At 65.7% G+C, this 22,573-nt stretch overlaps 4 protein-coding genes and 1 long non-coding RNA gene across 14 annotated transcripts in view; 3 read left to right on the top strand and 2 right to left on the bottom strand.

Moving 5' to 3' along the window:
• Nucleotides 1-1,981, bottom strand: part of SIK3 (SIK family kinase 3) — an 83,821-nt gene extending 81,840 nt beyond the window's left edge. For 4 of the 7 annotated variants that reach the window (XM_075774384.1, XM_075774386.1, XM_075774385.1 and 1 more), the window contains exon 1: nt 1,960-1,981. Coding sequence is in view for 3 of the 7 variants with exons in the window: in XM_075774388.1 (XP_075630503.1) it covers nt 1,296-1,499 (204 nt within the window). In the remaining 4 variants the exon portion in view is untranslated. Of the gene's footprint in view, nt 1-1,295; nt 1,525-1,959 lie in introns of those variants that run through there. The other 3 variants (XM_075774388.1, XM_075774389.1, XM_075774390.1) reach the window with 1 other exon arrangement.
• Nucleotides 1,982-2,117: 136 nt separating this feature from the next.
• PAFAH1B2 (platelet activating factor acetylhydrolase 1b catalytic subunit 2) lies at nt 2,118-8,966 on the top strand. The gene is made up of 6 exons (XM_075774443.1): nt 2,118-2,254; nt 3,346-3,433; nt 3,910-3,999; nt 4,242-4,358; nt 5,013-5,135; nt 5,793-8,966. Exons 1-6 carry the CDS (start codon nt 2,226-2,228, stop codon nt 6,069-6,071), a joined length of 726 nt encoding a protein of 241 aa, XP_075630558.1. The 5' UTR covers nt 2,118-2,225; the 3' UTR covers nt 6,072-8,966.
• Nucleotides 8,967-9,267: 301 nt separating this feature from the next.
• Nucleotides 9,268-10,901, bottom strand: LOC142604893 (uncharacterized). Its single transcript, XR_012838741.1, has 3 exons — nt 10,695-10,901; nt 10,121-10,663; nt 9,268-9,635 (listed from the first exon to the last, which is right to left on the bottom strand). It is a non-coding gene; the product is annotated as an uncharacterized LOC142604893 (long non-coding RNA).
• Nucleotides 10,902-10,925: 24 nt separating this feature from the next.
• SIDT2 (SID1 transmembrane family member 2) lies at nt 10,926-18,516 on the top strand. Of its 4 annotated transcripts, XM_075774409.1 has the most exons (28): nt 10,926-11,528; nt 11,770-11,891; nt 12,011-12,172; nt 12,289-12,334; nt 12,444-12,545; nt 12,624-12,707; nt 12,825-12,936; nt 13,093-13,158; nt 13,273-13,366; nt 13,525-13,580; nt 13,876-13,887; nt 14,038-14,109; nt 14,189-14,263; nt 14,537-14,599; nt 15,052-15,173; nt 15,259-15,332; nt 15,427-15,493; nt 15,637-15,710; nt 15,821-15,944; nt 16,050-16,167; nt 16,242-16,378; nt 16,456-16,564; nt 16,653-16,729; nt 16,842-16,888; nt 17,205-17,310; nt 17,430-17,540; nt 17,640-17,753; nt 17,838-18,516. In XM_075774409.1, exons 1-28 carry the CDS (start codon nt 11,328-11,330, stop codon nt 17,898-17,900), a joined length of 2,610 nt encoding a protein of 869 aa, XP_075630524.1. In that variant the 5' UTR covers nt 10,926-11,327; the 3' UTR covers nt 17,901-18,516. The 4 variants fall into 4 exon arrangements, with proteins under 4 accessions (XP_075630524.1, XP_075630520.1, XP_075630522.1 ...); XM_075774405.1 differs by lacking the exon at nt 13,876-13,887 and having other exon boundaries at nt 10,952-11,528; XM_075774407.1 differs by lacking the exon at nt 14,537-14,599 and having other exon boundaries at nt 10,953-11,528.
• An 809-nt stretch (nt 18,517-19,325) lies between these two features.
• TAGLN (transgelin) lies at nt 19,326-22,558 on the top strand. The gene is made up of 5 exons (XM_075774447.1): nt 19,326-19,468; nt 20,886-21,085; nt 21,209-21,386; nt 21,482-21,584; nt 21,825-22,558. The coding sequence occupies exons 2-5, from the start codon at nt 20,906-20,908 to the stop codon at nt 21,964-21,966; spliced, it is 603 nt and encodes a 200-aa protein (XP_075630562.1). The 5' UTR covers nt 19,326-19,468; nt 20,886-20,905; the 3' UTR covers nt 21,967-22,558.
• Nucleotides 22,559-22,573: the final 15 nt, after the last annotated feature.

The raw sequence follows: 22,573 nt of genomic DNA, 5'->3' as shown, positions 1-22,573 counted from the left end.
TCCACCAGCCAAGTTCAGCTGGGGAAAACAATGGCCAAGCCCTGCACAAAGCAGCAGGAGCTGAAGTGCAGGTGAGACTGTAGCATCTAGGAAGGCACAGAAACAGACGGGTCAGTTCATACGCAACAGGCGAATAGAACCTGATTCTGGAAAGAACCGTCTAGGAGGCGTTAAGTAACTGATTTTAAACTAGACCCTGAAATTCATTTTACTGTGTTATCTGGGCAAAAAAAAGCCTGAGTTTCACCAAATGAAAAGTAACTTTGGATTTATATGAATGGTTCAACGTAACATAACCCTTGAAGTCTACAGCAGAGCAACAAAAGCATGCAAGCCAAAGCCTTCTCCACAGCCTCCACCCGCAGCGCTGCCACGGGAGCCCAGCGCAGGGCAGTCGCACGGGCCAGCGGGATTTAGTCAGGGCCCGTCCGCTCCCCGTCCCCGGTTCCACTTCCACCCCAATTTTCATCCTGCAACAGTTTCTGGCGAAGACGCCAGTACCGCCACCAGCAGCCTGCGCTGGCAAACCCTCGCAAAGAGGCCGACGTAACAGACGAGATCCTGACTTTTGCAGCGATACGTTTGTTCCTCACGGATCTCCTGCCGTATTCCGAGGGCTAACGGAGCAGGCGAGGCTGCCAACCGGGGAAGGAACCCGTACCTGGAGACACCTGCGCACTAGAACCACTCCCTCGGTAAGCCCCTTTCTCACGCTGCTCCTCGCGTTTTTGCGGCACGGCCCTGGAAGACTCGAAAGGAATAATTTCTTCAAGCCCTCGCTAAGCCACGGGCTGACGGTGTTGCCCTTTACGTCAGGCGGCATCCCCCACGTTCGCAAAACACCCGGTTGTGCCACCTCCATCTTTATTTACCCGGGGAAAACGAGACAAACGCAGACGAAATTCCCGGCGGGACCACCCGTACCAAGAAGCCGCGCTGGAGAGCGGCCGGTGTCGCCCACCGCAGTGTCACCAGCCCCTGCCCGGGCCGAGGGCCCGCTGACAGCCGCCCCGGCGGCGGCCGCCCCGGCTCTGCCCCCACTCGCCGCCGCGCCCGGACCCCACGACGGGGCGAGGAAGGGAATTTTCCGGCGCTGGACACCCGCGCACGGCGGGCGGACCGGCGGGCCCCGGCCGAGCCACCCGCGGGCTCGGGGCCGGCCCCACGCACGGCGGGGCAGGCGGCGCTCCCCTCCGCGGGGCCCGGGCCGGGCGAGGCCGCCGCGCCGGTGGCGGGTGGGCAGAGGTCCGCGGCCGCGCCGCCCCACGCGTGCCGGGCCGCGGCGGGCCCCTCACCTTGGCGCGGGTCACCAGGTGCGTGGCCAGCTTCACGACGGCGAAGTTGCCCTTGCCGATGGTCCGCTCGATCTCGTAGTAGCCGATGCGGGCGGGCCCGGGGGGCCGCGGGGGCGGCGGGGCCGGGGGCAGCCGCGGGGCCGGAGGGGGCCCCCCCGCGCCGCTCGCCGCCGCCGCCGCCGCTGCAGCCGCCGCTGCCGCCATCTTGTTGCGAGGAGCAAACCCCCCCCCTCGGGGCTGCGGCACCGCGTGAGCTCATCCGCGGGGGGGGAGGGAGGGAGGGGGGGCAGGGAGAGGGCGGGCGGCTGCCATGGCAACCCCGGGAGGCGGGCGCAGTGACGCCAGCGCCGCCGTGACGCGCCCGCGCGTCACCGCCCCGACGCCGTTCCGCATTGGCGGCGGGGCCGGGCCGGGGAGGGCGCCCCCGCGCGGAGGGCGGGAGGCAAAACCGAGAGGGAACGGCGAACGGGGAGCGAGCGACACCCGCCCCCGCCCCTCCGGTCAGCGCCCACACCGCGATGGCGTCACGGCTGACGGCGCCCTGGGCCAGCCAGGCGTCACCCAGCAGCCACCCTCCGGCCATTAGGGACCACCCGCCCGAGGTTTCCCCCCTCGGACCAGGCCCCGAGGCGCCTAGCCCCGCCCCGGGCACGCCTCACCTCACCTCCCTTCGCCGACGGGAGAATGACGCCGCAGACGTCACGGCCGGGAGAATGACGTCATCGCCAGGCCGCCGCGGCCGGGCGCCACCTAGGGGCCACTCCGTTCGGAGCGCTGGGCGGGACTTCCGGCAGCGCGGCCGGAAGCGGCGCGGGGGGGGGGGGCGCGAGCGGCGGTTGGCGGGCGGCCGCGGCGGAAGCGGAAGCGGCGGCGGCGCAGGCGCGGTGGGAGCCCGGGCCGAGGGGAGGGAGGCGCCCGCCCGAGAGCGCCATGGAGTCGCGGGGGGAGCCGCAGCCGCCGTGAGTGCGCGGGGACGGGGCCGGGCGCGGCGCTGGGGCAGGCCCGGCCCAGCCGGGGCCGCCGCCGCCATCCCACCCCGCCGCCCTCGTCCGCCGGCCCCGCCGCGCCGGAGCGGGGAGGCCCCGGGCCGCGCCCCGCGGAGGAGCTGGCGCAGGGGCCGCGAGGGTCCCGCGCACCCGCGGGAGGGCTCCTCCGCCCCATCGCGGGGAGGGAGGGCTGCCGGGGCGGCTCTGACAGCGGGGAGCCACCGCCCGCGGCGGAAGAGCTGCCCGGGCGGGGTGGGGCGGTGGCGGGAAGCCGCCCTTATCAGGCCTGCCCCGCCGTGATTGCCACCTGGGTGCAGGTGCCGCTGCCAGCGGGGCGGTCCAGGTGGGCGGCGGGCCCGGGATTGCTGCCGCCTCTCGTTCCGATCCGGAGCGCAGCTCCAGCACCGGAGGAGCGGTTCGGTTCCGGCCCGTCGCCCGCTGCCTTGGCCCCGAGCTCAGTGCAGCCTCTCCCGTCTGCAGCCCGGCGCTGCGGCTTGCCCCGGGCACGCACGGCCTTCGGGAGGGAGGGCTGGGCTCGGCCCCTGCTCGGGGCGGTAGCTGGAAGCGTTAGTAGCCCGCTGTCCGGTGCTCTTCCTGCTTTCGATCCTTCGGGATCGGTACCGCTGTGGTGCTCTGTGCCCTGAAGCCAGATAATCCACCTGAACTGCGGAGCTCAGTAGTTGTAAGCTGGGTATCTTGATGCTAATAGGGGCTAATCCTCGGGTTATTAGCATTTATTATTATGTTATCCAGGCCTTGCGTAGCTGAGGTGAGCTTCTGCAGGACATCCTCCAAAAGGAGCTTTTTTGTGGGTTCTTGGAGCGTTATAGTCGCGTGCCTAAACATCCAGCGGGCAGATGGCTGCAGGAGGTCTGGCTGCAGAGTCGGTCCGGCAGCCGTGCGCAGAATAAAATGTATTCAGTTGTCGGCCAGCAGTCAACACACGTAGGAATCGGCCAGAATTGTCCCTTGTGAATGTCAGGAAGTGCAGCGGTTTCGAGCCAGCCGGCCGTTTCCCCGGCGCTAGCACGCTGCAGTAGCCGCTGCAAATGTTCTTTCCTCAGGAACAAAATGAGCCAGGGAGACTCAAATCCAGCCGCAGTTCCACATGCCGCTGAAGACATTCAGGGAGATGACAGGTGGATGTCCCAGGTAAGGCTGTGTGCTCACGGGGGGGGTTAAATCCTCTTTACTGGGGGAGGCTGTTGGGTCAGCGCTGCACAGGCCCCGTCTGGCCGCAGTTCCCACCCCAACGTCGTAACAGCTCCACTGCCCCACGGCTGGTGGTTCGTGTCGGTCTTGCAACGATGAATCAAGGCAAAAAGCGGCGTTGTTGCATGACCTGAAAGCCACCCGGTGAAACCGTTTCGGAAAATATTCCGTTTGGCCCGTGAGCTGGGAGGAATTTCCTGCTGCTCTTACCGGAGCCGAGCTTGTTGCTGGGGTCTGTGTAGTCAGGAGGAGCGTGCAGCGGTTGGCGAGTTAACACAGAGAGGGGTGTCGGAGGGAGGGAATGAATGGCACAGTTCTGCAGCAGGGGAAACTGGTTGGGCAAGTGTCCCTTTCTGTCCTGCAGCAGAGATAGTGACGAGGAACCGTCAGCTCACCTTGCTGCTTTCTTTTAACAGCACAATCGCTTTGTCTTGGACTGCAAAGACAAGGAGCCCGATGTGCTCTTCGTGGGCGACTCCATGGTGCAGTTGCTACAGCAGTATGAGGTACGGGTATAGGGAGGGGGCTGGTGGGCTTACAGGGATTAGAGCCGCGCTCTCTAATCCAGTAACCGGCGGTCACGTGTGATGCCGACAACTTCTCCTGCTCCGATCCGATTTTCCTGCCATCCCTCCGGGTTTATTCTGCCCCGCTTCCTTTCGTTGTCCTTGGAGTCATCGCTTGTCCGTGCGGTGTGCTTCATGATCGGGATGCTGCTCTGAAATAGCAAATTGATTTCTGATTGCAGATATGGCGAGAGCTCTTCTCACCGCTTCACGCGTTGAATTTTGGGATCGGTGGAGACACCACAGGACACGTTCTATGGAGACTGAAGAACGGGGAACTGGAGAACATTAAGCCCAAGGTATAAGCAGAAAACCAGCCCTGTGCTGACTTAGAAGAGACGTCAGTGCTTGAGTGGCACAGGACAGAGTGAGCTGTTACTTTAACAGAACCGTTTGAGCAACCGTTGGCGCCGAGCGTGCGTCAGGTATTGAAACGTGTTTGGCTGAAGCGGAGGTGTTGGGGAACGGAGCTGTACTTCTCCCACAGGGTTTACACTCCTGAATGTGCAAATCGGAAGGTGTCACCGATAAGCGGAGGTGGCCTTCCAGTCCTAGCAAAAACGCTGGTCAGGCCTGCGATTCACGATAGCTGGGTGTAGTTTGGAGTTGCAGCATGTCTCTGGGGCCTGAGGTGTGTTCTCGGCCTCTAGAAAGGGACGGTGAAGTATTTAACAAAGAGCGAGCAAAGAGCTCTGAGGCTGTGCAGAAAAGCTCCAGTAGTACCAGTTCTTCATCTGTACTGAGGGCCGAAACTGAAGCTCGTAAGAGGCTCTGCAGAAATCGGCAATAACTGACAGCCGACGACCTCGTGCAGTCCTGCTTTGCCCTGAAGCCTGGCCCTCCGTGCGTCTCGCTGATCGCGGATGATGTTTACTCAGGGTTTTCAGGGTCAGCAAGCTCATTGTGACTCATTCTGAAAAAGTTGGAAACGTTTTTTTTTTTCCTCCTTGTAGGTCATTGTTGTTTGGGTTGGAACAAATAACCACGAAAACACAGCAGAAGAAGTAGCAGGTGGAATCGAGGCTATCGTGCGCCTGATAAACACCCAGCAGCCACAGGCCAAAGTTATTGTACTGGTATGTCTCTGGGAGCGCTGTGAAAACAAACTGCTCTGAGGAAGGCCCGCGTCGGCTGTACCGTGCCTCTGCGACGCCGGGCGTTACTGGTCATTACGGGGGAGGGCAGTCGCTTTATTTACCTTCCGCTCCATGCCTGCCTCCCCTCGTTGGCTCGGCTTTGCAGAAGCCGTCCTGTCGGCCCCTCCGGAGATGGGGGTAATCATTCCCTTAGCGGTATCGCTGTCCCGCTTAGAAATGTTGTTGAAGCAGCCCTGCGAGGGACAAAAAGGGTGCCCAGATCAGAGCTGAGATCGGAAACCCTAGCTGGTTCCTCGTCTCGGCAGGTTAGCCGGTGCTCCTCCTGTTGAGAAGCTGGGCAATGGCGTTGGGTACTCTGCCGAAAGCTTAGCAAAGAGCGCAAACTGACGCTTTAAGAGAAAAAAACAAAAAAAACCCCGCAGGCGAGTGCTGTGCCGGCTGTGCTTGTAGCTGCTCTGGCTCCTTCCGTAGCGTTTCAGATTGGGTCTGAGTGGACAAAGTCTGACTCGAGGGACGAGTTCCCCTCGTCACAGACATCTGAAGTCGTGAAAGGCAGCCTGAATTGGAAGGGAAGGCAAGCGCTGTTATGCCGTCGAGGTCATACGAAGCTCTTTTTCTGTCTCCTTCTCGTGCCAGGGCCTGCTACCTCGCGGAGAGAAGCCAAACCCGCTGCGGCAGAAGAATGCCAAGGTGAACCACCTGCTAAAAGCCTCGCTCCCCAAGCTGCCCAACGTCCAGCTTCTGGATGTGGACGTCGGCTTCGTGCACTCAGACGGCACCATCTCGTACCATGACATGTTTGATTTCCTGCACCTGACAGGAGGGGGCTACGCCAAGATCTGCAAACCCCTCCACGAACTGATCATGCAGCTGCTGGAGGAGACCCCCGAGGAGAAACGAGCTGCCCTGGCCTGAGCAGCTGACGTCAGCGTCAACAGCATCATCCAGCCCATCAGATCAGTTCTGTCACTGGCACTACAGAATCCTTCTTTCTTAAAGCACTTTCCATTGTAGAATGTTACCGGATGTTCGTACCTAGTGTTTTGAGGGGGAAGGCTAATGTTTAACTGGTCTTGTACAGATGAGGGCCGGCTTGGTTGGTTTTATTGCAGGAGGAAATTAGCTGAAGAAGAGTTTTACTTTTAAACCATTCCTCATTTAAACCGAGAACAGGACTGTCGCTCTCTGCCCCTCTCATGTCTTGTTGCTCTGTGGTTGTCCTAGAACCCCCGTAGCCTGTCTCCGACAGCCCGCGCACAGCTCCTGGCTCACCGCTCCTGGCTGTAGGGATCGTGCTCTGTGTGTTAGCCTGTGAACAAGAATCACATTCCACTTGCGAAAGCCAGAACGGATGCATTTTTCCAAACTCGGTCCCACCTTGTAAAGTTTTCTTGGCTTGGGTTTGTTGTGGTTTTTTTCGGGGTGGGATGGGGGTTAAGTGACGCCTGTTGCTTCCTCCCTCCTTCCTTCTGAAGCAGCGCAAAACTGGAATTCAGAAACGTAAAGAAAGGAACGGTTAACTCGCGTAACACTCCCAGGTGCTTGTTCTTGTGCTTATTTCACCGTGCCTGCTAGCTGGGGCACCTTTCCTCTCCTCCCATGCAGCTTTCCCCGGGGGCAGCCTCATTCGGGTGCTGCTGGCTGTCCTGTTCTCTGCTCCTGTCTCTCTGCGGTGTCGCTGGCTTTTAACAGTTGCTCAGTTTAGGATTTTAATTACCCGGTGAACACCGCGCGAGGCGGTCGCTTCCTCGCGACTCTGGAACCGACAGTTCACTCCTCCGAGATGCCCCATGCCACAGGGCTCTTTGCAGCGCTCTTTGTTCTTCTCCTTTTGGTTCTCTTTTTTTTTTTTTTAAGTATGACTGTTACATCCTTTTTTCCTAAAGGAAACCTGTCTGAATAGCCCCTGTCTGCAAGGCCTAAATCAGTCTGAAGCTTTACAGGTTCCAAGGTGTATATTTCGTTATCGCTTCTGTTTTACTTGTCGAAACATTTTATTTGAGCAACTACAGCCTCTTACAGTAAAAGGTGAGGTCAAGGCGTAGCTTTTCCTGCCCCAGACGCTGCTCCTCACCTCTGGCCAAGGCAGCTGGAGGGGCAGGTGCCCTCCTTTGGGGGCTGCCGCTAGGTGGGATTTTCGTTTGGGTTTTTTTTTTTCTTTTTTGGTTACGAGGGCTGGTTGGAGTCTGCTGAGGATGGTATGAAAACAGCCTTTCATTTCAAAGTGAAAGGATGTCTTTTTTCAGAAAACACACCGGTTTGGACCCGAAAGGCAGAGCCCTAGGTGAACAGATAACTATACTTGCAGATAAAACAATTTTAAACAAACTCTGTTCCTCCTTGGCTTACCTGCCGGGGCAAGAGCTTGGCGGCGCTGCGCGGACCTCGGCTGCGGTTCGTGCCGCAGATCTCTGTGCTTCTTCCCGCGTGAGCGGGGTCCGGGGTGACGCCGGCTCCTCTCGGCGGGTAAATCACAGAGGAACGGACAGCTTTTTAGCGGGCACTTCGTAGTGTGGTTCGAGCAAGGGGTGTTGAGGTGTCCAGGTTGCTTGCTGTGCCCTGCTGCAATGAAGTACGTAGGTACTGTGTATAGTCTGTCCGCCCTTTTTTATAATAAAGGGTGCTGGTGTTTAATGCAGTCTATAACCTAGCAGTAAGGAATACCTTAATGTCCCCACTACCTTCCCCTCTCCCTGTAGGTTTGATCATAGCAGGATTTCTGCCTGGATTGCATGCGTAGTGTGTGTTTTGTTTCCAGTATATGTGATCTACACACAGATGAAGGAAGGATGAAGCGTTCCACTTACCAGGATAAGAAGTAGGAAGGCGCGGAGCGCCGCAGTAGAGGAGGGATCGCGGTTCTCTGCCCCCGTGAAGCAGACTAGGGATGCTGCCTCGCGGGACGGGCTTTGAGGGAACGTTGCTGGCACTTCCAATTAGATGCTCACTGGAGAAGTTTGGGCAAGGGAGAGTGCAGAATGAAACGTTAAAGATATGCTGCAGTGGAGGGTTCCTGGGGGAAGGACGCCTTCTGCTCCCTCTGAGCTCACCAGGTTTCTAGGCTTGCGCAAAAAGGCAGCGCGCTAGTTTAATCTATGCATCCCTGCTTCCCTCCCCGCTGTCGCTGCATTTGGCTAAAGAGATGCTAACCAGGAACATACTCTTCCAGTAAAAAGCTCTGGTTTCTCGACTCAGCACCCGTGCGGCCTGGGCCACGAGTCAGCCCCTCTCGGCAGGCTGCCGAGTGGACCGAGAGGCTTGGCAGGCTCCTGAGCCCGCCGCAGCGTGATCGAGGACGGCTCTGCTTAGGCTCGGCTCGCTTCGGTGCCACGCTCGCTTCGGTGCTCACGGCGCTCCTTCTCTGCTCCCGTAACCATCTCCGATACGTGCTGGCGCTGTGCAAAGAAAGCGAAGACGGCTTCCTCTCCGCTCAGACTTCAGCTCTGCTTGTCGCTGCCCAGTAAGAAACTGTCCCGCTCACGCCTGCGAGGTTTTCTGGGAGGGCGAGGAGGAGGGAGAACCCCTCCTCGCTGACCTAGCACTACAAACCAAGCGCCTCTGTGTAGCAAAGGTTCGGTTCCGGCTCTGGAACCCCGCAGACCTGTGAGGACCGTACAGTGTGTGAAACGGGGCCGCAGCCTCCCTGCGTGCTGCCCTCCCTGCCTGCCTGCCTGGAGGCACTGCCCGCTCACCGCCCTGAGCCTTCCCCGGGACAAAAAAATTGTGATTCTGCTTTGGCAAAAATGCATCGGCTGGTAGAACTCACTCTGTTAGTGCATATTTCGATATAAATGTCAATGTTTCACCCCACCGTGTTGCAGCGTGTGTGTGTGTGCGTGTGCCTAGGCGCCCGCGTCTTTCCCTCCCTCCCTCCTCTCCCTCGCTGTGTTGGGTGTTGGTGACGTGTTTCGTTTCGTTTCTGCGGGGCTGTGGAAGCGGCTGGGGAGGTGCTGCCCTGCGCAGAGCTGCTGAACCAACCTCCCACCTGCAGCGTGCCCTCCCGGGGCTCCTCGGAGCCGCGCTCGGCTGGTTCCTCGCTCCTCGTGTAGTATCTGTTCTTTTCCCCGCGCTGTCGGGGGGGCTTTTCTTTCTTCATTTTTCCTCTCCTTTCACCACGCAGAGCTCAGGTCCTGTACCCAAAGCTGTAAGCAGCGCTCTGCAGGTAAAGCCCACTGGTATTTTGACCCTCGACAGGACATGAGCTTGTGTTTGATTACTCAGCGATTTATTTTTAATAGCCCTGAAATGAACAGGGCATGCCCATCGCCACCCAACCCAACTCACAGTCGTCCCAGCGGAGGCGATACTCAAGTTTGAGCAGCGGCTTAGGAGTCGGTTGGAGTTCTGCTTCTAGCTCCTGCACGGGCGTCCGTCTGTCCCTGAGCAAGTCGTTCCATCTGCTGTCAGCGTCACCACCCGTAACCTGGAAACAACGCGCAGACTGTCTGAAAAGTGCTTTGGGATCCTCGGCGAGAGGACCTGTAGAAATAAAGTGCACAATAGCAGCAGCGCTCTGGTCTCTTGACGTTTGTCCCGCACAGAATAGAGGGCAACCGGTGGCAGAGGTCTTGGATGTCAGTCCCAGCCTAGAAAATGCCTTTCTACGAGATTTTGTGGGGCCAAGCTGTTTCTGCACGGCCTTTAAAACCAAAAAAACCCCAATCACATATGCGTAAAACGTGACATAATGGCCACAAAGCCCTTAGAGAGAGGATGGCAAGCGGGAGGCTTGTCCGCAGCTGGGACAGGGCTGCTTTGGGGAGATGCGCGCTAAAATGCTGTGCAGCTTCGCTCCCGCTTCCCCAGCGAGTGGAGCCGTGGAAAAACTTCAAATTACCTTAAATTACTTCACCCTCTGATGACGAAGGGTGCAGCAAATGGGAGGGGAGGCCACGGGAGCCCCCGAAAAATCCAGAGAGGAGCGCGGGATGGGGAAAGGCGCCCGTGCGGTCGCAGTGCCGTACCTCGCCTCGCAGGGAATTTTTCCGTACCCCCACGCATGAGGATTTTGGTGGTGGGCGGGTGGGGCGAGTGGTCTGGTGTCACCGGCGCCAGCCGGAGACGTGCCGCTGGCCGCAGGCTGGAGCTTGGCGCAGGGAGGAGTCCCCGAGCCGAGGAGGGAGCTGGAGCAGGATTTCCTCCTGCGGCAAGCCAGGGCTGGTCACGGCTCCGGCATCGCTCACCCCACCTCGTCTGTCCGGACCAGGCGGCCGCACCGACGCATCCGAGCCTGGTGCTGGGGGCGGGGGGGGTTGGCAGCATCCCTGTCCCCCCGCTGGCAGCAGGGCCAGGTCGGGTCGCCGGCGAGGGCGGCTGGTGGCAGTTGGTCGCTGCCACGTGTCGGAGCGTGACAACCCCCTGAACGAGGTCGTGGGCAGCGCAAAACGTCTCCCAACGCTGCCGGGGTGGGGAGCTGGGGCTCCCCTGCAGGGTGGGGGCTCCCCTCGGGGGTCCCATACGGGGCAAGGGTTCCCCTCCGGGGTCCTATATGGGGCAGGGGCTCCCCTCTGGGACAGGGCTTCCCCTGGGGGGTCCTACATGGGGCAGAGACTCCCTTCGGGGGTCCCCTGTGGGGCAGGGCTTCCCCTACCGGGTCCCCCTAGGGCAGGGGTGCCCGTGGAGCGGGGGTTCCCCGGCGGGACGAGGGCTGGCCGAGGGGGCCGCTTCCCCCCGGGCAGGGGACGCCCGCGCCCCGGCGCCGCCCGCCGCCGCGTCACTTCCCCGGCCTGGTCCTTTAACGTGTGACGGTGCGTGACGTCACCGCCGGCCCGTGTTTACAGCTGCCTGCGGAACGGGGAGATACAAACTACCGGCACCGGGCACCGGCAGCACCGCCGGGATCCAGCACCGGGCAGCGGCAGCAGAACCGGGCACCGCCTGCGGACACCGGCACCGCCACCGGGACCCGGCTCCGCCGCCCGCGCCGCCCCCGGGGCTCTCCCGGCAGCGCCCGCCCGGATCGGCACCAGGGCCAGCGCCGGCCCGGGGGACCCGCACCGGCCCCGGCCCCGGCAGCGGGGCTCACCATGGGGCTGCGTGCCCGGGCGCGCCCCGGCTGACCCGTCCCGTCCCGTCCCGTCCCGTCCCGTCCCGTCCCGCCCCGGCGGACCTTGGCCGGCCGGAGAGCGGAGCGGCTCGGAGCGGCGCGGCGCGGCCGGGGATGCTGGCGGGATGCCGGGCACCGGGGCGGCCGTGCTGGCCTGGGCGCTGCTGGCCTGGGCGCTGCTGGCCCTGCCGCCCGCCCTGCCCCAGCCCCGCGGCCGCCGGCGGGTGGAGGAGAAGGAGGCCCGCTTCAACACCACCTACGCCGACTGGGTGGACGCCGACCTGCTCAACATCTACGCCTTCAACCACAGCGTCCGCAGGAACAGGGTGAGCCGGCGGGGTGGCCGGACCGGCCCGTGCCCGCTGTCCCCGCGGGTTCCCCTTCGCCCGGGGTCCCCCGGAGCCGGGGCTTTGGGGCGCGCGGCGGGGGAAACGGTGGCCGCCCGCCGTTCCCGCGGCGGGGAGGCATCCTCTGCCACGAAGGCCGAGCAAAGTCCAGCGGCCGGGGACGAGCCCGCGGCAGCCGGTCCTGCCCGGCCAACGCCTCGCCTTCCCGCTCTCCCCGCAGACGGAGGGGGTGCGGGTGTCGGTGAACGTCCTCTCCGACCACAAGGACTTGCCCGTCCTCTTCGTAGTGAGGCAGAAGGAGGCGGTGGTCTCCTTCCAGGTGCCGCTCATCCTCCGGGGCCTGTGAGTACCTGCGGGACGGGCGCTGCGCCCCTGGCCGGCCGAGGTGCGGGGGTCCTGGCGGGCAGGGCTGGGGGGGGCGGCGGGTGCAGCACAGCTCGGCGGGTGCTCTGCCGGCCCAGGTACCAGCGGAAGTACGCGTACCAGGAGGTGAGCCGCACGCTCTGCCAGCCCCAGACCAAGGCGGAGGTGGAGACCCAGCACTTCTATGTGGACGTCTCCACGCTGTCCCTCAACGCCTCCTACCAGCTGCGGGTCACCCACGTGGAGAACTTCGTGCTGCGGTGAGGGGAGCCCCACAGCCCGGTCCCCGTCCCTGCCTGCCCGCTGCCTGCAGGGGCTGCCTGCCGGGACTGCGGGCTCCCCTCGCCAGCCATCGTCTTTCCCGTGCTCCCTGCAGGACCAACGAAAGGTTCGGCTTCAATGCCACGGCAGCTCAGCCGCAGGTGAGGAGGAGCTGGCGAGGCGTGGCGTGGCGTGGTGTGGGAGAGGGTCTGTGCCCAGGGAGGACAGCGCGGCCACGGTGGCACTGACGGGCCCTTTGTCCCCCCCCAGTATTTCAAGTACGAGTTCCCCGAGGGAGTGGACTCGGTGATCGTGAAGGTGACCTCGGCCATGGCCTTCCCCTGCTCCGTCATCTCCATCCAGGACATCCTGGTAGGTTTGGGCAGTGGGGCCTCTGGTCTACGTGACCCACAATGCCCGACGGGTCTGACGGCCCCTCCGCCCCCGCAGTGCCCTGTCTACGACTTGGACAACAACGTGGCCTTCATCGGGATGTACCAGACCATGACAAAGAAGGCGGCCATCACAGTGCAGGTAGCAGAGGTTATCGCTCCGGGGTGGCCCCGAGCCCCCCGGGGAGCCCTGGCTGCGTGGGGCAGCATGGGAAACCGCTGACCCCTGTCTCTCGCCCCCCTGGGTCGGCTGCCGCAGAAGAAGGATTTCCCCAGCAACAGCTTCTATGTGGTGGTGGTGGTGAAGACGGAGGATGAAGCGTGCGGAGGGGCTCTGCCCTACTACCCCCTCTCCAAAAACGCCTCCCCAGGTACGCCCGGGCGGGAGCGACGCTGAGGATAGGGAGAAGAGCGGCACGTGCAGAGGGCTGAGCCCCCCCAGCCAGGCAGAGGAGTGGGGAAGGGCAGCACAGCTCCCCTCCCAGCCAGGTGGCGGGGCTGATCTACCCCCCCGTGCCTTCTTCCAGATGAACCCGTGGATCAGCACAACCGGCAGAAGATGCTGGAGGTGACGGTGTCGCCCGCCATAACCTGTAAGCCTGGGGGGGGGCCGTTCGGGGCTGGGGGGTGCTGGGCTCCGCAGGGGTCTCCACGGCAGGTCCCCAGGGCGGCCGCTCCCCCTGAGGGCTTGTCCCGGCTCTGCGCAGCGGAGGCCTATGTGAGCAGCGTGCTCTTCTGCCTGGGCATCTTCCTCTCCTTCTACGTCCTCACGCTGCTCATCGCCTGCTGGGAGAACTGCCGGTGAGTTCCCGGGCGTCGCTGCCCCGGCCACCCGGTCCCCTCCGGGCGCTGAGCCCCTGGGTGCTGTGTTGTCCTGCCCCTGTCCCCGGCACAGGGTGCTGTGCCCCCTCGTCCCTGGGTGCCAGCACGGCGCTGCTCACGGCTGCTTCCCTCGGCAGGCAGCAGAAGAGGAAGGGGCTCCTGGCAGCCATGGACTCGCCCAGCCTGGACACGGGTGAGGGGCTGGAGGCAGCAGCCGGTGGCAGCGGCACGTGGAGGGGTCTGCTGGAGGTTCCCAGTTATTTTGCCCTCTCGAGCCCATGACAAAGCCCTCAGTTCTGCAGAAGGTCCTCACTGTCCCCCTGAGCCCTGCTTGTCCCCCAGCTCCCTGGGGACAAACCCCGACGTCGGGGAGATGGGGACATCCCGGGGCTCGGGCTTCACCGCTCTGGGGCTGGCAGGGCTGCGCTGGGGCTTGGGCATCTCACCAAGTCTGTCTCTTTCTTTCCATGGCTTTCCGGGACTCCCAGCATCTCTACTGGGTAGGTGCCAGCATCTGCTCTGTCCTCGGCTGCGAGCGAGCTCCCGTGCCAGGGCAGGGGCACTGCTCTGTGCCAAACGGCCACATGGCCCTGGGTGGGGGGTGCGGTGGGCGGCTGCCGCTGGCTGACGGTGACCCTCCTGTCTCGCAGGGCACAACTGCAGCATCCCCGACTCCTTCCTGGGCCACCATCCCTACGACAGCTACGGTTACGGCTCCTTTGGTGAGTGCCGTGCACCCTCCCCTCGCCTCCCTGCCCATCAGCAGGCGGCCGTGCCCACCCCGTCTGGCCATCCTTGCAGGGAACGGTTCCTCCGGCAGCGCCGAGGGCGTCACGGACAGCATGGGCTCCACGGAGGTCCCCTACGGCTACGCGGGTGAGTCCCGGGGCAGCGGTGCGGCGGCTGGCACGGCCGCAGCCCTGCAGAGCTGGCGTGCCTGGGCAGTGCCGGGCTGCCCCGACGGTGCTGTGCTGCCGGCAGCATCCTGGCTCTGCCCCTCTCCATCTCCCGGGACCCCAGGTGGCCAGCCCTTCCGTGCAAGCCTGCGGCGGGGTCTCCATCGGCGCGGGTGGGACAGCCAGATGCTGGGGAACCCTCCCCGGGGCTCAGCCCCGCTCCTGCTCCAGTAACTCTCACTTTCCTTTGAAGGCCAGGAGCAGTTCAAGCGGCGCACGTCCTCCACCCCGATGAGGCCGCTGAGCATTGCCATGGGTAGATGCTGGTACCGGGCAGGGACGGGCCAATCAAGCCAAAATCTGCCCTGCCCCAAGCTTGCGCCCGGGGCACTGAGCACCTCTGCTCCCTCCTCCCTCCCTCCCTCGGAGCAAGGGCAGCCACCCAGCAGCCCCCCCCGCGGGCAAGGCAGCACCCGAGGGGCTGCAGGGCAGGGGGAGGACATCATCCTCCCGGCCCCCAGCCGTCCCCAGCTCGGCGGAGCCCCGGGGAACCAGGGCATGGGACGACGCTGCCCACGCGGGTGCAGCCAGCGTGTGTCCGCGGGGCAGGGGCAGCGCAGGGGTCTGCACGGAGCTGGAGCCTGTCCCCGATGTGACTTGGGGAGGAGGTGGCCAAGCGGTTAATTGGGGGTGATTGGGGTCCCGCGGGGTGGGCGCCGAGGGGAGCTCGGCTGGGTGGCTCTGCTGACGGCCCTGGCTCGGCCGCAGGGGAGCGGTCGCTAGAGAACGTGGCCGGCCGGCCGCGCCTGGACTCGCTCAGCTCCGTTGAGGAGGATGACTACGACACGCTGGCCGACATCGACTACGACAAGAACGTCATCCGCACCAAGGTGCGTCCCGCCTCGTGCCCCAGGCCCCCCCGCCGGCTGCTCCCCGCCGGCCAGGGCGAGCCCCTCCACCTGCCTCTCCTTCCAGAAATACCTCTGCGTGGCCGATCTGGCCCGCAAGGACAAGCGGGTGCTGCGGAAGAAGTACCAGATCTACTTCTGGTGAGTGGGGGACAGCGGGGATGGGGGGCGCAGAGCAGTGTTCTGACCCGGGGCGGGCAGCAGGGACCCCCTGAGACCCCTCTGCCTCTACCAGGAACATTGCCACCATCGCTGTCTTCTACGCCCTCCCCGTCGTCCAGCTCGTCATCACCTACCAGACGGTAAGCGTGTCCACGGCGGCAGCCATCGGGGCTCCCGGGAGCTCTGGGGGTCCCCAGCTGTGCTCCCCAGCCGTGATGGGGACATGCCTGCACCCCGGCTGTCCCGCCGTGTCCCCACATCCCACCGTCTCGTGCCCGTGCAGGTGGTGAACGTCACCGGCAACCAGGACATCTGCTACTACAACTTTCTGTGTGCCCACCCATTGGGGAACCTCAGGTGGGTTACGGGGGTCCCCATGCCCTGGGCAGGGCTGCGGTGGGGCCCCCGTGCCCCAGGGAGGGAGAGGGGTGCGCAGCTCCCACAGTCCGGACATCCCCCTCCCGCAGCGCCTTCAACAACATCCTCAGCAACCTGGGCTACGTGCTGCTGGGCTTGCTCTTCCTGCTCATCATCCTGCAGCGGGAGATCAACTACAACCGGGCGCTCATGCGCAATGACGCCCACGCCCTGGTAAGGGACGGGCGGCTGCCGGGCTGCATGCCCGAGGGGGATGGTCCTCGGTCGCCCAGGACCCCCGCTTCCCCTCCCTCCCTCCCTCCCCTCTCGCCCCCCCAGGAGTGCGGCATCCCCAAACACTTCGGGCTGTTCTATGCCATGGGCACCGCCCTCATGATGGAGGGGCTGCTCAGCGCCTGCTACCACGTCTGCCCCAACTACACCAACTTCCAGTTCGGTGAGTGCCCCCCAGCCCCCCACCGCCCGCCTTGGGGCCGTCCCTGCCCCGCTGACCGCTGCCCCCCCCCGCAGACACCTCCTTCATGTACATGATCGCGGGGCTCTGCATGCTGAAGCTCTACCAGAAGCGCCACCCGGACATCAACGCCAGCGCGTACAGTGCCTACGCCTGCCTGGCCCTCGTCATCTTCTTCTCTGTCGTCGGCGTGGTGAGTACAGCGGGTGCCGGCGGACGGGGGGGCCCGGCTGGTCGGCCCCGCTGCCCGCCACCCCGCTCGCCCCACAGGTCTTTGGGAAGGGTAACACGGCCTTCTGGATCGTCTTCTCCGTCATCCACATCGTGGCCACGCTGCTGCTGAGCACCCAGCTCTACTACATGGGCCGCTGGAAGCTGGGTGAGGCGGGGGGACGCTGCGGCGATCCGGGCACTTGGGGGGCAGTGTGGCGGCACCCCCCCCAGTACGACCTCTCCTCTCCCTGCAGACTCGGGCATCCCGCGCAGGATCCTGCACGTGCTGTACACGGATTGCGTCCGGCAGTGCAGCGGGCCCATGTACGTGGTGAGTGCTGGCACCACGGCTTGCGGCACCGGGGTCCCCTGGCTCTGCGGAGACCCCGCCTGGCAGCGCTCCCCCCCGCCTGCCCCTCACAGCCCCCCCTCGCCCTTTGCAGGATCGAATGGTGCTCTTGGTCATGGGAAACATCATCAACTGGTCGCTGTAAGTCAGGAGCCGGGCACATGCCAGACCCCGCTTCTCCCAACCCGGCCGGCGCTCCCCTTCCCCGCTGCCGCCCCCACCCCACTCCTGCGGCACAGCTCCCCCGGCTGCGGTCCCCGCCACTGGGGCTGGGCTGAGGACTGCCAGCTCGTGACAGCTGTGAGCTGAGCACAGCAGGTCCCCCCCGTAGCTGCGGCGGCCTCGGTGTGCCCATGCGCTGCTCGATCTGCCAGGGATGCCAGGACACCTTGGGGACAGTGGGTGGGGGGACATCCCAGGCTGCGCTGACCCCGCTGCCTGTCCCCTGCCTCCCCAGCGCTGCCTACGGCCTCATTGTCCGCCCCAATGACTTCGCTTCCTACCTGCTGGCCATCGGCATCTGCAACCTCCTCCTCTACTTTGCCTTCTACATCATCATGAAGGTGCGAGCCAAGCCCCCTGCCCGGCTGTGCGGGCACTGCGTGCCCGGTGGGGAGGGCAGGGCAGGGACGGGCACCCCTGCCAGCTCCTGCCTGCACTTTGACCCTGGCCTCTCCCGCAGCTCCGCAGCGGTGAGCGGATCAAGCTCATCCCCTTGCTCTGCATCATTGGCACCTCAGTGGTCTGGGGCTTCGCCCTCTTCTTCTTCTTCCAGGGGCTCAGCACCTGGCAGGTGAGTGGGAGGGCGGCACGGCACGGCACAGCGCGGCACGGCAGGGCGGGTGGGGCGGCCACGGGCCGGCGCGGTGACGGCTAGCCCTGTCCCCGACAGAAAACGCCGGCCGAGTCCCGGGAGCACAACCGCGACTGCATCCTGCTCGACTTCTTTGACGACCACGACATCTGGCACTTTCTCTCCTCCATTGCCATGTTTGGCTCCTTCCTGGTAGGTGTCGGCTGCCGCCAGCACGGCTGCCCGCTGCCCCCGGCCGCCCCGGCTCACCGCGGCCCTGCTCCCCTCGCTCTGCAGGTGCTGCTGACACTGGACGATGACCTGGACTGCGTCCAGCGGGACAAGATCTACGTCTTCTAGGGGCCGCCAGCCGCCCGCTGCCCTGGGATCGTGCCAAACGCCCGGCCACAGCCCCCCGGGAGTGGGGACCCGTCAGGGTCACGCGTGCCCCTGGGGAGGGATGCCCGTGCTGCGGGTCCCGCCAACCGCTCCGTCCCCCTCCCCACGCAGCCCCGGGGGTCCCGGTGCGCCTCCTCCCTGCCGGCCGGGTCCCTCCCTGCCGCTACGTGCCCGTCGTAGCCAAAAACGGGGCTGGGGGGCCTCCGGGGCACCCGTCCTCAGTGGCAAGCGACACTGGAAAACGTGCTGCTGCTGCTGCTGCTGCTCTGCGTCTGCGCGCCCGCGGTGCGAGGGGCCGGGGCGAGCGTCGTGCCGGTGGCCCCGTGGCCCCCCGAGCCACGCGGGTGTGGGTCTCTCTTCAGTGCCTGAGTCGTACGGGTGGGCGGTGGGGTGCGTGCGTCCGCGGGGGCGGCGGCGTGGCAGGAGGCCCCACTCGCGTCTCCTTCGGCGTGCCAGGGGGGTGCCGGCCGCTGCGTGGCCCCCCCCCCTCGTCGCCGCTCCCCACCGGGGGGTCTCCGTGTGTTTTCCGCGCGTGGGTCTGCTGGGAAGGGACTCGCATTAAAGTGTCTGCACTTTGCCCGCGCCTGCCGCCTCCTGCCTGGGCAGCGGGGGGTCCCGGGGGTCCCGGGGGTCCCCGGGCTCTGCCCTGCCGGGCTGCCGCCGGGTGTCAGCCGCGCTCTGCTGCGGCGCCGGCTCCTCCTTCCCACCGGGACTGGGGCAGAGGGAAGATGCCGCGGGGGGCCGGGCAGCGCTTCTGCCGCCCTCCTGCCCCGGAGCCCCCCTGTGCGGCACGGGGGCTGCTGGGGGGGGGTGGGGTGTCCGGGGGTGCGGAGGGGGGCTGGCAGCCCCAGGGAGGGTAGGGATGCTCGGGGAGGTCCCGCCTCACGCGCGGCGAGGGTCCCGGAGGGGGGGGGGGGGGCCGGGGCTCCCCTGGGCATCCCGGCCCGGTGCCCCGGCCCGCCCGAGCGGGGCAGAGCGCGTCCCGGGGGCGGCCGCGGTTCGGCCGGGCGCGATGCCCGCGGGATGCCCGCAGCATCCGTGGGGTGCGGGTGCCGCCCGGGCTGCCGGGCCCCCTCAGCAAGCCCCGCTCGGCCGCCCCCCGCTGCCCGGCGGTGAGCGCACGGGGAAACCAGCCATGAAGTCAGGGCAGAAACCCTCAGCGGCGGCGGCGGCCGGGCGAGCTCCTGGCTATAAAAGGACTTTGCTCCAGCAGCCCCCGGCCCCGCTTCCTCCCTGCCCCCGCAGCGGCCGGGGCGGAGGCACGCGGGGAATGCTCGGCCGCGGGCCCGAGCCGCCGATTTTCGGAGTCTTTCCCCAAATATGGTGCCTGGGCCGGAGCCGGGCTGCGCGGCGGGGCTGGCGCGGCCCGGGAGGGAGGGCCGGGGGCGGGGGGGGGGGGGGCTGGCCCCCGGGCTGCGCTGACATCACTGTCCCGGCGCCGGGCTTTTAGCACAGGGCCAGCCTCCTAACTGTGCAGTGCGCTGGCTCCCGCGCAGAGCATCACCCCTCGCCTCCGTGAGCAGCCGCTTGTAAGTCCTGCCGCGGGGCGGGGGGCGGGGAAAGAGCGGGGAGGGTGCCTGGGGCGGGGGTGCCAGCCCCTGGCACCGGGGTGCCGTTCCCCGGGACGGGGACGCTGCGCCTGGGTCGGCGATGCTGCACCCGGGGCTGCGATCCCGCTCCCGGGATGGGGATCCCGCTCCTGCAACCGGGATGCCCGCCTCGGCGGGGACGGGAGGTGGGCACGGGGCTGGCGGGTCCGGGGGCAGCCGGTGGCCAGCGGGCACTGCCCGGTGGCCGAGGGAGCCGTGACCGGCGAGGCTGGGCTCTGTGCGCCGTTCTCCCGTGCCGGGCTGGGCCAGGGCACGGGGCGCTGAGTGGCCGAGGCACGGACCGGAGCCGGCTGTGGTGTTGCTGGATGTGCCCGACGGCGCTCGGGATCTGGGCGCAGGCCACCTGCGAGGCTCGTGGGGTACCGCTGCAGAAACCGCAGGGCTCCCGGGGTACCCCCGCATCGCCAGCAGCAAATGGGGTCAGCATCCTCTGCTGCACTGAGCTGTGCTCGGTCTCAGAGCCCGTCCTGTAGGAGCCGGGGTGCATCTGCCCGGTGGTTTGGGGCGAGCCAGCCCAGGGCAGGGCGTGGGTGCAGGGACCGGACACACGGCTCCTTGGGGACACAGCTCCGGCGCTCGTGGCTTAATGCCAAGCAGGGAGCTGTGCAAGGAGGAGCAAGGCCAGCTCTGCCAAGGGCTTGGCTGCTGGCTACCACCGCCTCGCCCTCCTGGCACCATCCCTGGCATCCCCGGGCCCTGCCCGCAGCCAGCTACCTGCCCTCTCTGCCTGCAGCATGCCCTTACAAGGGCAAGGCCACGGCTCCCACCGCCGTCCTGCCTTGCCCGCGCTCCTCCCTGGCACCACGACCTGCTGCACTGAGGCTCCCCCCACAAAACGGCCACCCTGCCTCAGCATGGTGTGGCCACCCCACTGCGCCATAGCCACCGTGCCGTGCCACGGCCACCCAGCCCTGTCGTGGCCACCCGGCCACCCAGACCCCTCCGCTGGGGTCCGCACGGGGGGGGGTCCACATGGCAGCTCTGTCCGGAGGGCACGGCCACGCCGGGGATGTTCACACCAACCAAGAGCTGGCGGATGGCTGAGCAGGCAGGGGACGGGATGAAGCTGCTCTCCTGCAAAGCCTGAGCCGGGGAGCAGGGACAGGGCTCCTCTACCGGGACGGGAACTGTCCATCCAGGCAGGCTGGAGGGTCCCAGCCGCGCACTCACCTCCAAACGTGAGGGCTGTTGCGTGGCAAGGGAAGAGACGGGAGGAGGGCTCGTCCTCGCTGCACCTAGGTGGGAGGTGGATGCCTTGGGGCACTGGGGTGTCTGCAGGGTGCCAGGGCAGGGGGAGAGCATCTCCACAGCCTGACAGTCCCCGTACCGCGGCCAGGTCTCCCACCCGCCGCAGACATGGCAAACAAGGGCCCGGCGTACGGCATGAGCAGGGACGTCCAGTCCAAGATCGAGAAGAAGTACGACGATGAGCTGGAGGACCGGCTGGTGGAGTGGATCGTGGCACAGTGCGGGGCCGCGGTGGGTCGTCCCGAGCGGGGCCGCCTGGGCTTCCAGGTCTGGCTGAAGAATGGCATCGTAAGTGGAGGGCCGGGTGCCCGCCATGCCCGCTGGCCCCGGGGCTGGGCGGGTGGCCGGCGGGGAGCTCCACAGCCGGCGGCGTGTGCAGCGTGCTGAACCCAGCCTCTCCTCTGCCGGCAGGTCCTCAGCAGGCTGGTGAACAGCCTCTACCCCGATGGCTCCAAGCCCGTCAAGATCCCCGACACCCCCCCAACCATGGTCTTCAAGCAGATGGAGCAGATCGCCCAGTTCCTCAAGGCGGCCGAGGACTACGGCGTGGTCAAGACGGACGTGTTCCAGACCGTCGACCTCTTTGAAGGTGTGGGTGGGCAGGTGGGGGACGGCCGGGGCTGGGACGGGGGGGCCGGGGCTGCCGCACCATGCCCATCCTCATGCCCCTCTGCCCCTTGGTAGCCAAGGACATGGCGGCGGTGCAGAGGACGCTGATGGCCCTGGGGAGCCTGGCAGTCACCAAGAACGACGGGAACTACCATGGGGACCCCAACTGGTTCATGAAGTAAGTGGGGGAGCATGGCCCCAGGCATGGGGGGGACCCCCGGCCCCACGGCCGCCTGGAGCGGGCTCTTCCCACTCTTTCCACATGGCCGTGGGATGCCAAGCTTTCAGCTGGGAAGTGACAGTGGCTGGGGACCCCCCTGGGGAATGGGGGCTGCTGGGCACCCCAGGTCTGGGGACGAGGGTCCGGCCACATGGGGGGGGGCACGGGTGCCACGTGACCTCTCCCTCCACCCCGCAGGAAAGCGCAGGAGCACAAGAGGGAGTTCACTGAGAGCCAGCTGAAGGAGGGCAAGAACGTCATCGGCTTACAGATGGGGAGCAACAAGGGGGCGTCACAGGCGGGGATGAGCTACGGCCGGCCCCGGCAGATCATCAGCTAGGCAGCCCCCCTCGCCGCCCCCAGCCCTCCCGCTGCCGGGAGAGCAGCCCCAGCCGGGACCTCCGTCTTCGCTCCCCCTGGCCCAGCGCGCCGCAGCTGCCTGAATGCCAGCGGCCGCCACTGCCCCTCACCAATTGGTATTTATTGAAAAGAAAACGCCAGCCAGCCCAAGCGACCCTTCAGCCCATCCAACGGCAGCACGCGCCCAACCGCAGCCCCTGCGCGCGGCGATGCACCCAGCCTTGGCGACGCACCCAGCCTCGGGGACGCCGGGGCAGCCCCGCCACGCTCGCGCCGTGCCCCGGGCAGCCTCTCCCCTCCGGCCTCGCACGTTCCTGCCGCACCCCCGCGAGCCCCGCTGCCAGCCGGTCCTGCCCCTGCCGCGCTCGCCGGCACCCGCGGGTGCCCCGTCGCCTTCCCTGGGACGGTGGGTGGGAAGGGTGCGCGCCCCGGTCCCCGGAGCCACCCTGCCTGCCCGCAGCCCCGCACGAGCCCCGCGCCACCGCCGCAGAGATCCTTGTGAATGGGGAGAAAAGGAAATTGGCCTCGGTTTTGTACTTCGTTTTTGTCAAAATTAAAAGGTTATTCATCTAGCATGGCCTGACGAG

This window comes from Balearica regulorum, chromosome 23 (genome assembly GCF_011004875.1).
Source record: "Balearica regulorum gibbericeps isolate bBalReg1 chromosome 23, bBalReg1.pri, whole genome shotgun sequence".
NCBI classification, from domain to species: domain Eukaryota; kingdom Metazoa; phylum Chordata; class Aves; order Gruiformes; family Gruidae; genus Balearica; species Balearica regulorum.
Note: the sequence above shows the minus strand (reverse complement) of the source record. Positions and strands in the feature narration are given on the sequence as shown.

What these genes read in the sequence shown, in the direction of transcription:
- TAGLN (XM_075774447.1), top strand. Translation starts at nt 20,906, where the DNA reads ATGGCAAACAAGGGCCCGGCGTACGGCATGAGCAGGGACGTCCAGTCC. An exon ending in TCTGGCTGAAGAATGGCATC is followed by an intron (nt 21,086 to 21,208) that starts GTAAGTGGAGGG and finishes CTCTGCCGGCAG; the next exon opens with GTCCTCAGCAGGCTGGTGAA. An exon ending in GACCGTCGACCTCTTTGAAG is followed by an intron (nt 21,387 to 21,481) that starts GTGTGGGTGGGC and finishes GCCCCTTGGTAG; the next exon opens with CCAAGGACATGGCGGCGGTG.
- PAFAH1B2 (XM_075774443.1), top strand. Translation starts at nt 2,226, where the DNA reads ATGGAGTCGCGGGGGGAGCCGCAGCCGCC. An exon ending in AGTTGCTACAGCAGTATGAG is followed by an intron (nt 4,000 to 4,241) that starts GTACGGGTATAG and finishes TTCTGATTGCAG; the next exon opens with ATATGGCGAGAGCTCTTCTC. An exon ending in AGGCCAAAGTTATTGTACTG is followed by an intron (nt 5,136 to 5,792) that starts GTATGTCTCTGG and finishes TTCTCGTGCCAG; the next exon opens with GGCCTGCTACCTCGCGGAGA.
- SIDT2 (XM_075774409.1), top strand. Translation starts at nt 11,328, where the DNA reads ATGCCGGGCACCGGGGCGGCCGTGCTGGCCTGGGCGCTGCTGGCCTGG. An exon ending in CTACACCAACTTCCAGTTCG is followed by an intron (nt 16,168 to 16,241) that starts GTGAGTGCCCCC and finishes CCCCCCCCGCAG; the next exon opens with ACACCTCCTTCATGTACATG. An exon ending in TCTTCTCTGTCGTCGGCGTG is followed by an intron (nt 16,379 to 16,455) that starts GTGAGTACAGCG and finishes CTCGCCCCACAG; the next exon opens with GTCTTTGGGAAGGGTAACAC.